This window comes from Mobula hypostoma, chromosome 1 (assembly GCF_963921235.1).
Source record: "Mobula hypostoma chromosome 1, sMobHyp1.1, whole genome shotgun sequence".
Taxonomy (NCBI): Eukaryota; Metazoa; Chordata; class Chondrichthyes; order Myliobatiformes; family Myliobatidae; genus Mobula; species Mobula hypostoma.
In genome coordinates this window covers 205,633,892-205,648,335 of record NC_086097.1, presented here as the reverse complement: position 1 = coordinate 205,648,335, position 14,444 = coordinate 205,633,892, and the positions used below count along the sequence as shown (strand labels likewise).

Genomic DNA, 14,444 nt, shown 5'->3' with positions numbered 1-14,444 from the left:
CATCACAGATAATGAGTGAAGCTTCAATCTTCACATTCCTGTGGGGGTTTGCACATTTCTTTCATATCAACCATTACCCAACATATCCTGTGGAGTCAGACTGGAATTTGGCACTTCATATGGCAGTCTTTTGTTATGAATGCCTGAAAATGATTGAAAGAGGAAGAAATAGATTATTATGTCCATCACTCTTCCCTTTACATGGGACAACCATTTCAAGCAAGCAGCCAAAAAGTTCATGGGGGGCCAGATTTTGTCATCGATGGTGAAAGAGTGACACTTAGCAATCAGTATACTCTGTATTGCTTCTCACACAGCCTTCAAATCTATTTTTTAGCTGGGGCTGTATGTTCTGGAGTCATAGTCATAAAATTCATACAGCATAGATCAGGCCCTTCAGCCCGTTATGTCCATGCTATCTACACTCACCTGCACCAACCCCAACACTTGATCCATAACCTACACCAACCGCAACTCTGGTAAATCCAAAGAAAATATTCCCATCTGTGGGAGTAACTCATCATAACAGACAAACTCATACAGAAGATTGTATTCTAGCTGCTTTAGTAATTAAGCAAGAGAAAGCGTCAACTATTTTGTGGACCAGAAATGCGTACAATACTCCAAGAGTGGCCTAAACAATGTTTTATAAAACTATATGGAACCTATGCCTTTATATTCCGTGTACTGGTAAGGAAGGCATGCTTTCTTTGGGCACTTTTCACCACAATATCTACCAGTGCTGTCACCTTCTGAGATCCTTGGAGCTGTACACTGAAGTATCTATATTCCTCAATACTCTCAGGGGCCTTATCATTCACTGTGTATTGACTATTCTTATTAGTCCTCCCAAGAACACATCACCGTCTTCTATTTCTCTGCCTGTTTTACCAACTGATCATTATCATCCTGTACAATTTTTCCCTTAACTTTTATCAATAACAATGATTTTCCTGCAATGTACAAGGTTTCTCATCAAGTTGCTTGCACTTGCAGCTCAGTAGTTAATGTATATGACAAACAGTAACTTTCCTTGTTGCTGATTCCTGTAATGTATCAATGGTCACAGACTTCCAACCCCAAATCAAACCTCCACCACCACTCTATCATTAAACTAATTTTGAGTCCAGCCTTCCAGCTTTCTTTGGATTCTATGAACAATAACTTTTTGGACCTGTCTCCTATGTGATACCTCATCAAAAGCCTGACTGAAGTATATGTAGACCTCATCTACTGCATTGTTCTTGTCAACACAATTTTTTACCCCTTAGAAAAAGTCAAATTGTTCAGACAAGATCTCCCCCTAACAATCCATGCTTATTGTCTTTGATAATCCTTTTCTTTCTAAATGTAGAGTCATAGAGAAATACAAGCTGATGCAGGCTCTTCATGCCAACCACATTGTCCATCCAGCTAGTGCCAACTTCCTACCTGCTGCCTATATCTCTACAAGTCCCAGCTTCCTACTTCACACCCACCCATCACCCACCCACCCACCCTCCTTCCCCGTCACCTGGTCTTACCTGTCAGCTGACAATTTGTACTCCCCTCACCTCCTTATTCTGGCTTCTTCCCCTTTCCTTTCTCATCCTGATGAAGGGTCGTGGCCTGAGATGTTGACTGCCTACCTCTTTTCACAGATGCTGTCCAACCTGCTGAGTTCCCCACCACCCCCTGCACACCACACTGGATATATAACATCTGCAGAATCTCTTCTGTTTATGCTTTTATATAGCCAATGAACACTACAGCTGAAGATAAAGGTCCTTCAGCCCATCTAATCTATGCCCAAATATTAATCTTCCTAGTCCCATCGACTTGCAACAGGACTGTAACCCTCCATAGCCCTCCTATCTATGTCCCTATCCAAATGTCTCTTAAAAATTATAATCAAACCTTCATCCACCACTTCCACTGGCAGCTCATTCCACACTGTCACCACCCTCTAAGTGAAGAATTTCCTCCTCATGTTCCCCTAAAACATTTCATCATTCTTCATAAACCAATGACCTGTAGTTCTAGTATTACTCAACTTCAATGGAAAAAACATGCTTGCATTAACCCTATCTACACCCCTCAAAATTTTGTATACTCCAATGAAATCTCCTCTTGTTATTTATTGCTGTACGGAACAAAGTCTTCAGCTATTCAACCTTTCCCTATAACTCAGGTCCTCAAGTCCTGGCAACATCCTTGTAAATTTTTTCTGCACTCTTTCAATCTTATTGATATCTGTCCTGTACATGGGTGTCTAACACTGCACACCACACTTCAAGTTAGGCCTCATCAGCATCTATACAAGTTCAACATAACATCCCAACTCCTGCACTCAATAAGACCGTAAGATATAGAAGCAGAATTAGGTTATTTGGCCAAACGAATCTGCTCCGCCATTTCATCATGGCTGATCCATTTTTTCCTCTCAGTCCCAATTTCCTGCTTCCCCCGCCGCCCCCCCCCCCGTGCCATGACTAATCAAGAAACTATCCCCATCTGCCTTAAATATAGATAAATACTTGGCTTCCACAGCTGTTTGTGGCACTGAATTCCAGAGATTCACTCTTCTGCCTAAAGGAATTCCTATTCATCTCTGTTCTAAAAGAATGCCCCTATATTCTGAGACTTTGTCCTCTGATCTTGGACTCCCCCACCATAGGAAACATATTCGCCATGTCCAGTCTATCAAGTCTTTCACCATTAGATAGGATTCACTGAGGTCACCTCACCCCTCTTCTGGATTCTAGTGAATGCAGGCCCAGAGCCATCAAACAGTCATCATATGATAATCCTGGAATCATTTTCATGAACCTTCTTTGAACCCTCTCCAGTTTCAGCACGTCCTTTTTAAGATGAGGGGCCCAAAACTGCTCATAATATTCCAAGTGAGGCCTCACCAGTGCTTTATAAAGTCTCAACGTTACATCTTTGCTTTCATATTCTAGTCCTCCGGAAATGAATGCTAACATTTGCATTTGCCTTCCTCACCACAGACTTAACAAGCAAATTAATCTTAAGGGAATCCTGCACAAAGAATCCTGCACCCAAGTCCCTTTGCACCTCAGATTTTTGTATTTTCTCTACATTTAGAAAACAGTCTACCCTTTCATTTCATCTACTAAAGTGCATGACCATACACTTCCCAACACTGTATTCCCTCTACCATGTCTTTGCTCATTCTCCAGATCTGCTAAGTCCTTCTGTAGCCTCCCTATTTCCTCAAAACTATGTGCCCCTCTACCTACCTTCATATTGTCTGCAAACTTTGCAACAAAACTATCAATTCCATTATCCAAATCATTGACATATATCATAAGAAGAATTGACCCCAGCACAGACCCTTGTGGAGCATCACTCTTCACCAGCAGCTAACCAGAAAAGGCTCCATTTATTCCCACTCTTTGCCTCCTGCCAATAAGCTACTGCTTTATCCATGCTAGAATCTTTCCTGTCATACCGTGGGCTCGTAGCTTAGAACATAGCACATAGAAAATCCACAGCACATTACAGGTCTCTTCAGCCCAAAATATTGCACCAACCATGTAACCTACTCTAGAAGCTGACTATAATTTCCCTGCTGAATAGCCCTCTATTCTTCTAAGCTCCATGTACCTATCTGAGATTCTCTTAAAGACCTTATTGTATCCGCCTCTACCACCTTCACTAGCTATGCATTCCACACACCCCCTACTCTCTGTGTGAAAAACTTACCTCTGATATCCCTCTTGTATCTACTTCTAAGCACCTTAAAACCATGCCCCCTTGTGTTAGCCATTTCAGCCCTGGGAAAAATCCTCTGACTATCCACACGATCAATGCTTCTCATCATCTTATACACCTCTATCAGGTCACCTCTCATCCTCTGTCACTCCAAGCAGAAAAGGCCAAGTTCACTCAACCTATTCTCATAAAGCATGCACTCCAATTCAGGCAACATCCTTGTAAATCTCTGAACTCTTTGGTATCCACATCCTTCCTGTAGTGAGGTGACCAGAACCGAACAAAGCACTCCAAGTGTGGTCTTATGTAGCTGTAACATTACCTCTCGGCTCTTGAACTCCATTCCATGGTTGATGATGGCCAACACACCATACGCCTTCTTAACAACACTGTCAACCCACGCAGCAGCTTTGAGTGTCCTATGGACATGAACCCAAAGATCTCTCTGATTCTTCACACTGCCAAGAGTCTTACATTCTCTCTTCAAATTTGACCTCCCAAAATGAACCACCTCACACTTGTCTGGGTTGAACTCATCTGCCACTTCTCAGCCCAGTTCTGCATCCTATCAGTGTCCCGCTGTAACATCTGACAATGCTCCAGACTATTCACAACACCCCTAACTTTTGTAGCATCAGTAAATTTGCTAACTCACCCTTCTACTTTCTTATCCAGGTCATTTATAAAAATCATAAAGAGGAAGGGTCCCTGAACAGATCCCTGTGGAACACCACTGACCATAGTCCTCCATGCAGAATACAAGCCATCTACAACCACCCTTTGCCTTCTGTGGTCAAGCCGCTTTTGGATCCACAAAGGAAGGTCTCCTTGGATCCCATGCCTCATTACTTTCTGAATAAGTCTCACATGGGGAACCTTATCAAATGCCTTACTGAAATCCATATACACTACATCCACTGCTCTACCTTCATCAGTGTGTTTTGTTACATCTTCAAAGAATTCAATCATATTCGTAAGGCATGACCTGCCCTTGATAAAGCCTTGCTGACTGTCCCTAATCAGATTTTGTCTCTCCAAATGCTCATAAATCCTGCCTCATAGAAACATAGAAAACCTGCAGCACAATACAAGCCCTTCAGCCCACAAAGCTGTGCTGAATATGTCCTTACTTGAGAAATTACCAAGGGTTACCTATAGCCCTCTATTTTTCTGAGCTCCATATACCTGTCCAGGAGTCTCTTAAAAGACTCTATTGTATCCGCCTCCACCACCGCGCCCTACTGCTCATCGTGTAAGTCCTACCCTAACTTGTCCTTCCAAAGTGCAACACCTCACACTTGTCTGCATTAAATTCCATCTGTGTTGCGTGTCGCACTGTTCTATGTTCTATGCCAAGACAACATCCACTATCCTCATTTATCCTTTCAGTTATATCTTCAAAAACATTTTAAAAGGTTCATCAAACATGATCTCCCACATACAAACCTATCCTGGCTCCCTCTAATCAGACTCTGTCTATCCAAATGCTGGTATATCTTGTCTATTAGAATTCCTGCCAGTAACTTAACTGATATCAGGCTGACCGGCCTATAGTTCTCAGGTTCCTCCTTGCTACCGTTCTTGAACAATGGAACAGCATTTGTCACCTTCCAGGCTTCAGGAACTTCACCAATGGCAAATAATGGAGTAAATATCTGCACAAGGCTTTTTGCTATTGCTTCTCCAGCTTTTCAGAAAATCTGAGGATGCACCCAGTCATCAAGAGATTCACTCATCCTTGAGATCCTGAACTGAATACATGCTTCCTTTTACTTGACCAGTGTCTCAATGTCTCTCAATCTGCCAAGATTACCCTTCACCTTAATAGCAATATACTGCACCCAGGCTCTTGACATCACAGTATTAATTGCCCTCAACTAATTCAGGGGTAGAGTGTTACCTCACCTGGAAAGACTGGAGGTAAGGAGAGGTGAATGGGCTAAAGTACAGTGTTTCTGTTGCTTGCAGGAATGTGTGTTAGGAGGGAGATGAGTGGGAATGGATGAATGGACAAAGGAATCACTGAGGGAGCGATCCCTGTGGAAAGTGGGGGGGGGGAGCTAGAGATCTGTTTGGTGGTAGGATCCCGTTGAAGATGGTGATAGTTGTGAAGAATGATGTGATAGATGTGGAGGCTCTAGGGTGATAGCTGAGAACAAGAGGAATTCAATCCCCAATAAGGCCGTAAGGGGGAGATCACAGATGCTCAGGAAATGGAGAAGATGCAGGTGAGGGCAGTATCAATGGAGGAAAGGAAACCCCATTCTCCTATTTTTTTCCTATCATTATCTTAAAACTAATGGAATTATGGTCACTAGAGCCAAAGAGCTCCCTATCTGTCACTTCAGTTAAATGCCCTGCCTTATTCCTTAAGAGGAGATCCAATATTAGGCTGTTCTGCGTAAGGCCCTCTATATATTGTCTCAGTAAATGTCATTGGACACGTTTCTCAAGTTCACTCCCTTCCAGGCCTTCTGGATGAACTTGCTAATATTGGGGGAAATAAAAATTTCCCATTGATACAACCCTATTATTCTTACTGCTATAATGAATTTCTCTCTACCTGCTCCTTAAATTTCCACTGACTATTGGGAGTTGGAGTTCTAGCCCAGCCCTACAGAATTGACTCTCCTCTTTTTGTCCTAAGTTCTACCTATATAGTCTCACCGGCCAATCCCACAGCAATGCCCTCTCTAAGTACTGCTATTTGATAAGTTATTCCCCTCTTATCAAAAAATGCAGTGTCTTTCTCACTTATCAATACCTCTGTCATGCCCGTAACATTGGTATCCTGGTATCCTGGAACAATGAGCTGACAGCCCTGCCCTTCTCTACATTCATCCGTTGGGATTGATTTTTTTCCCCCCAGTACCTTGCTGCTACTGTTGCTAGATGCACTGGACAAATTTATTCCCTTAACCCTTCTTGAATAAACATTGCTCATTTGTTGTCTTCCATCTGGCACCTCACCTAAAGCCAGCAAAGATTTACAAAAAAATCACGCTTTTGCACAGACTTCAATTCCTATCAAATGGTAATCTGCAGGCCTGGCAGACCCTGTGAAACCACAAGGCAATTCAGACAATGTACATTTGAACAATGTTCAGGACTCAAGATGATACTGCCAGATTTACTGCATGATAATGCAGAATGTTACTAGACAAAATAATGCTGTTGGAAATTCATGGCCAGGATTTTCTCAATACGTGCCTTAATTAATGCAAAAATTAATTCTGATCAGTTAAAAGGCTTATAGAAAGAGATGTGTATCATTTTTATTTGTCTAGATATGATTTGTTGAAAATAGGATTGTAAATATCAACAGATGTCCTGTGATATTCACAGTTATCAAGGCTGCCCATTCCTCTCATAGGCAAAGTAGTAGAAGGCAGAGAAAAGACATAAATCATAAAAATCCTCCCTTCAATGTATCCTTACCACTACTCTTACCATCCTTCAACAGTTATCTTTCCCCCAAGCCCACACTTTTTTCACTCTCCTCAATAAACGGATTACCTTCTCCATCTGACTTCTACTTCTATTTATAATGATCACGTTATCAATGTTCTGTTCCACTCCGGAGGTAGATGTGCTTAGAACAGATCAGAGCACAATAAGGTAATCATGGGAAACAGGGAAAAAGAAACTAACTGACAAAATATAAAAATAAACTGCACAATATGAATTTCATTATCAATTTAAGTTTCTTAGAATCAAATATCCAGGGGTCAAATTGTGCAATGAATGCGTATATAACTTTTGCAGAAATACAGAGAAGGCATCTTTTAAATCTTTGTATATTTTATTAATGTTTTTACAAACAGTCCACAACTTCACTCGAAACCCTGGGTCTGCCATTATTATTCTTGAGGTGGTTACCCACAACAGCTATGCCTGCTGTTCCCTGGACACTCCAGCCCAAACTTGCATGTGGAGATTCTCCCAATATGTATTAGCATGAACCCTCTGGGAGCTGGAAATAATTCCGGAAAAAGAATGAAGGGTTTATTTTACATGTGTTTTTAAAACTTTTTTGGTACTCAGTTTTCTCAGGAGAAAACCATTGCTGAGAGAAAGAAAATAATGAAAATTATCATTACGAGAGCTTGTGCTGAAAATTCAAAAATTTAATGTATCCATTGGCCCTGTGTTGAAGTCTTGAACTTTTCTCGGTCCACTGAAACTTCCCTGCGCTAACCCACACATTCTAAGAAGTTTCAAAACATTATATTGTTCATAATGTAATGGGTCTGAATGTTCTCATAGACAAGTAGAATGTGGTGCATTTGAAGGAATCCTATTATTATAATGCCTACACTGGTGTCTTTTTAACTTATTGAAAAATCCAAGATGGTGGGATATCTAGGTAAGGAAAAGTAACTGATTAGGTTTTGCTTGCAATTTAATCAAGATTTATATGATTAAAAAAGTAAAAATAAAAATGAAATAAATTTTAAACATTGATGGTATTTATCAATGTTTCCCAAATTAATTATATATTAATTATATAATGGAATCAATCATTGGTCAGATGGGAAAAGAGTAAGAATGCCACGTGATTGTATGGCCTGCATGTGTAATTCTGGCTGTATACCATGTGATCAATGGATCTCTGTACATATTATTATATTCTGCATATTGGACAGGCTTAAAACAATTGCCTGCCATGAGAAAGTAAACAAAGATAATCAGTATTTCTCTGTTTTTATTTAATAAAGTTCATCATTTGTTTAACTTATATTCTTACTTCCCAACTATTAGCAGTACCTCAGAGTGCTGCTAATACATTGAAACCCATCTGATATTTCAGGTTTTTTCAGGTATACTTGCATGAAATTTAACAGCACCAAGTGTTAATTTTAGCCTCAAAGTGATCTTTTATTTCTGCCTATGAATGTGTAACATCTTGAATCAAGATGTGATTTCTCTAAAAAGGCAAACATAACTGGCATTACTGAACTACAGTATATAGGGGTGGAGGACTGTAGAAAGAGAAGAAACTGAGCAGGCTGAGTTTATGCTCTCTACAATTTAGAGAAAAGATGAGAGGTGGTTTCATGAAACTAAAAAACATCTTACAGAGATTGACAGCATAGATGTGGAGATAAGTTTCCAATGTCAGTAAGACGAAAGAGCTGATTGTGGACTTCAGGAAGGGTAAGATGAAGGAACACATACCAATCCCCATAGAGGGACCAGAAGTGGAGAGAGTGAGCAGCTTCAAGTGCCTGGGTGTCAAGATCTCCGAGGATCCAACCTGGTCCCAACATATTGTTGTAGTCATAAAGAAGGCAAGATAGCAGCTATACTTTATCAGACATCCCACCCTGCAAAAGCTCGTTTCAGGGAGGTATCACCACCATTTCAGGGAGGTAGCACCACCCCCCCCCCCCGCCCCGCAACCCCATATCCCCCCCGTCGACCTCCAAGGGTGTATGTAATATTTTGTTTAGTGATTTTGTCTAATCTGTAAACCAAGCTGGGTATATGCAGCAAATGTGACTTTAAAATATGTACTTGTATTATATTATATTATCATGTTTGTTCTATTACAACTTTAAGCAAATTTACAGGGAGTTTGGCCTCATCACGTAGGACGTCAATAGCGTAGCTCCTTAGCAGCTGACCAGCTAGTTTAAATAACGTTAGCTATGCTCTAATGACACCTGTTAAACTCACTTCAACATGTCTTTTACATTTTAACCCACCATGGGCAATAGAAAAGTCACTGTTGCAAACAGTGCAGTTAGCAACACTGTCATTATTTTTGAGGTCAACTGTAAAGCCCGCCCACAGAGAAAACTGATAGGTCTACTTAGCAGGGGTCCCCAACATTTTTTGCACCGCAGATCGGTTTAATAATATTGACAATATTCTTGTGGACCGGCCGACTGGGTGGAGGGGGGGTTAATCACGACCAGAATGTAGGTGATAAGTCAATAGCATCATAACATTTTAAATAACATTTGGATACTAAACACACAGTGCATATTTTCCCCATATGAACATGTAAAATCGTTGCAACACACCAATATCGCTGAATCAGTGGGAGCCCTGGGCTTGTTTCCCTGCAACAAGACAGTCCCATCGAGGGGTGAGGGGAGACAGCGATACTCGAAGGGAGGTCCTTATGTCCCGTCTATTCTGCAATTTAGTTTTCATTGCATTCATTGCAGAAAAATCCGCTTCGCAGTGATATGATGTTGGAAATGGAAGCAACGTTTTCAGTGCTGTCGTGGCTATCTCAGGATATTTAGCCTTGACTTTGATCCAGAATGCCGGCAGAGATGTTATGTCAAACAAACTTTTCAGCCCGCAGTCATTTACAAGCTCGAAGAGTTGATCTTCTTCCCGCGCTGACATGGATGACGCGTGCGTAATGACCTCGCGTGCGTTCAAGTTCAACAGTGCGTGACAGGGAATGAGGAAAGGTGCAAATGACTCATATTGTTTCATATCGCCAAATCATATTGTTTCCTCATGGCCCGGTGGTTGGGGACCACTCTTAGCACGAAGAGAGACCAATCAGGATGCTTGCTCTCCCTCTCCCTCTCAAAAAAATCTACTTCCGGGATATTGTCTGTAACTTCCGGGCGTCAGGGAGCCACTATCGATATGCGGGAGACTCCCGGATCTTCCGGGAGAGGTAGGATGTCTGCTTTATTAGGAGTTAGAAGCAATTTGGCATGACAACAAATACACTCAAAAACTTCTATAGTTGTACCGCGGAGAGCATTCTGACAGGCTGCATCACTGTCTGGTATGGAGGGGCTACTGCACGAGACCGAAAGAAGCTGCAGAAGGTTGTAAATCTAGTCAGCTCCATCTTGCACACTAGCCTATAAAGTATCCAGGACATCTTTAGGGAGCAGTGTCTCAGAAAGGCGGCGTCCATTATTAAAGACCTCCAGCACCCAGGACATGCCCTTTTCTCACATTACCATCAGGTAGGAGATACAGAAGCCTGAAGGCACACACTCAACGATTCAGGAACAGCTTCTTCCCCTCTGCCACCCAATTCCTAAATGGACTTTGAAGCTTTGGACACTACATCACTTTTTTTAAATATACAGTACTTCTGTATTTGCATATTTTTAAATAATCTATTCAATATACATAATTGATTTACTTGTATATTTATTATTATGTTTTATTTATTAGTATTATTTTTTTCTCTCTGCTAGATTATGTATTGCATTGAACTGCTGCTGCTAAGTTTACAAATTTCACGTCACATGCCGGTGATAATAAACCTGATTCTGATTCTGATTTCTTTTGCCAGTGCGCCTAGAAGCAGGGAACACAACCTCAGAATCAGGTGTGACCAATCAGGGCTGAGATGTGAGAACAATTCTTTTTGCCAAAAAGTCAAGAAACTTTGGAATTCCCTACCAACAGAGTAGTGAATTGATACATTTTTGGATAGCAAGGGAATTGATGGCAATTCAGGAAAGTGGGACTGAGATAACTGGATGGTACAGCAGTCATGAAGGGATAAACCAGCCTCCAACTGTTTTATTTTACTGTTTGTGTGTTGTATGAAATATGCAACCAGTTACTTATTACACAGTGTGATGCCAAACTTTGTTTTATTATTTCAGATTGTATGGTACTCCACAGAATATTGATCTGTGGCCTGCACTAATGGTTGAAGATGTAATTCCTGGTACAAGAGTTGGGCCCACCCTAATGTGCTTATTTGTAACTCAGTTTAAAAGACTGCGAGATGGTGACAGGTAGGAGACACTGTTAAATGAAGGCATTTACCTTGATGAGACAGTTAAAGATAGCAATAAAAGCAATAAAATGACTGAATTGTATACATTTCAGGTGGAGTTGAGGTGCTTCTCAAGCACTGCATGTTATTATTTTTGTGTAAATTTGTTTGCTACTTTTTTTATTTATCAGGAATCACTGTGTAGTATTAGTGGGTGAGAAAAATGGTCTTCCCACTTTTTGCATATGTATGAATCAGTTTTGGTATTTGATTATGTATTGATCATAACTTCATACAAAATATTCTCAGCCCATTGATATGTTTTATCATATGGTAATTCTTATCAGGATTGTTGAAACAGGCCAAATTTTAAGTTCAGATAAAAAAAACCATCAATCTAAAATATTAAACTTCAATTTTGTCCTCACAGATCCCAGTACCTGCTGAGTACGTTTTTTTTAAATTTGAACTATAAAGTTATCAAAAAGCTCAAATGGAACTGAGTACCCAAATATCTCTTTTCCTTATCTTCAGCTATTGGTCTGCAGGTGTGTCAAGTTAGAGGAAACAGAATATGCTTTGTCACTGAATGGCACTGAAAGGAACTTTTAGAAGTGGTTGGCTGAGATGTTTCCACTCCTGACTCTTGTTTATACATACGATGATATCAGTGCTCAACTTCACTTTGTTAAGAAGTAGGATAACTGCAATTTGAGAAACTCACTCTTGGACAGTTCCACATAGAAGGGATAGAGGGAAATATGTTTTGCCTGTAGTAGCTCAAAGTACCAGAAGATAAGAAATTAATGAGTTAGGGGTTGAACAGGAGAAAATCTGCAGATGCTGGAAATCCAAAATGCTGGAGGATCTCAGCAGGCCAGACAGCATCTATGGAAAAGAGTACAGTCAGCGTTTCAGGCTGAGACGCCTCATCAAGACGAGAAAAGAAAAATACATAAGATACAAAGAAAGATACATAAGATGATAAGTGGAGTGAGAAGGTGTGGGGAGGGAAGGGAGAAACACAAGGTGATATGTGAATCCGGAAGGGGAGGGGTGAAGTAAGGAGCTGGAAAGTTGGTTGGTGAAAGAGATACAGGGCTGGAGAAGGGGGAATCTAATAGGAGAGGACAGAAGGAAATGGAAGAAAGAAAAGAGGGGGAGGAGCTCCAGAGGGAGGTGATGGGCAGGCAAGGAGATAAGGAGAGAGAGGGAAAAGGGGATGGGAACTGGTGAAGGTGGTGGGGGGCCAACACTGGAAGTTTGAGAAATCGATATTTATGCCATCAGGTTGGAGGCTACCCAAACAGAATATAAGGTGTTGTTCCTCCAATCTAAGTGTGGCCTCAGTGTGACAGTAGAGGAGCCCATTCATAGACATATTGGAATGGGAACAGGAAGTGGAATTAAAATGGATGGTCACTGGGAGATCCCGCTTTTTCTGGTGGACAGAGCGTAGATGCTCGATGAAGTGGCCTCCCAATCTACGTTGTGTCTCACCCATATACAGCAGCCACCGGACACAGTATATGACTCCAACACACTAATGGGTGAAGTGTCACCTCACCTGGTAGGACTGACTGGGGCCCTGAATGGTAGTGAGGGTGGAAGTGAAGGAGCAGGTGTAGCACTTCTTCCGCTTGCAGGGGTACGTGCCAGGAGAGAGATCAGTGAGGAGGGACAAATGGACACGGAAATTGCATAGGGAGCAGTACCTGCGGAAAGCAGTAAGTGGGGGTGGGGGGGAGGGAAAGATGAGTTTGGTAGTGGGATCCTGTGGAGATGGCGGAAGTTGCGGAGAATTATGTGCCGGACACAGAGGCTGGTGGGTTGATAGGTGAGGACAAGAGGAACACTATCCCTGGAATGGTGGAAGGAAAATGGGGTGAGAGCAGACACACACATCAAAGTTGCTGGTGAGCGCAGCAGGCCAGGCAGCATCTCTAAGAAGAGGTACAGTCGACATTTCAGGCCGAGACCCTTCGTCAGGACTAACTGAAGGAAGAGTTAGTAAGAGATTTGAAAGGGGGAGGGGGAGATCCAAAATGATAGGAGAAGACAGGAGGGGGAGGGATGGAGCCAAGAGCTGGACAGTTGATTGGCAAAAGGGATATTAGAGGATCATGGGACAGGAGGCCTAGGGAGAAAGAAAAGGCGGAGGGTGAGGAAAAAACCCAGAGGATGGGCAAGGGGTATAGTGAGAGGGACAGAGGGAGAAAAAGGAGAGAGAGAAAAAGAATGTGTGTATATAAATAAATAAAGGATGGGGTATGAGGGGGAGGTGGGGCATTAGCAGACATTGACTTCTCAAACTTCCACTAATGCCCCACCTCCCCCTCGTACCCCATCCGTTACTTATTTATATACACACATTCTTTTTCTTCTTCTCTCTCTCCTTTTTCTCCCTCTGTCCCTCTCACTATACCCCTTGCCCATCCTCTGGGTTTCCCCCCTCCCCCTTTTCTTTCTCCCTAGGCCTCCTGTCCCATGATCCTCTCATATCCCTTTTGCCAATCACCTGTCCAGCTCTTGGCTCCAGCCCTCCCCCTCCTACTTTCAAATCTCTTACTAGCTCTTCTTTCAGTTAGTCCTGACGAAGGGTCTCGGCCCGAAACGTTGACTGTACCTCTTCCTAGAGATGCTGCCTGGCCTGCTGCATTCACCAGCAACTTTGATGTGTGTGGCTTGAATTTCCAGCATCTGCAGATTTCCTCGTGTTTGAGAGCAGACATGTGTGAAAGGGAAGAGATATGGTTGAGGGCAGCGTTGATGGTGGAGGAAGGGAAGTCCCTTTCTTTAAAGAAGGAGGACATCTCCTTCGTTCTAGAATGAAAAGCCTCATCCTGAGAGCAGATACAACGGAGACGGAGGAATTCAGAGAAGGGGATGGGGTTTTTACAAGTAATGGGGTTGGAAGAGATATAGTACTGGTAGATGTGAGGGTCTGTGGGTTTAAAGTAGACATCAGTAGATAAGCTGTCTACAGAGATAGAGACAGAGAGATCAAGAA

The 14,444-nt window shown here is 42.0% G+C and overlaps 1 protein-coding gene across 2 annotated transcripts in view; it reads left to right on the top strand.

The window, feature by feature from the left end:
* LOC134354560 (peroxidasin homolog) overlaps positions 1-14,444 on the top strand; it is a 564,572-nt gene that overhangs the window by 486,205 nt on the left and 63,923 nt on the right. For both annotated transcript variants that reach the window (XM_063063488.1, XM_063063497.1), the window contains exon 18: positions 11,319-11,453. In XM_063063488.1, the coding sequence (XP_062919558.1) occupies positions 11,319-11,453 (135 nt within the window). The remainder of the gene's footprint in view (positions 1-11,318; positions 11,454-14,444) is intronic.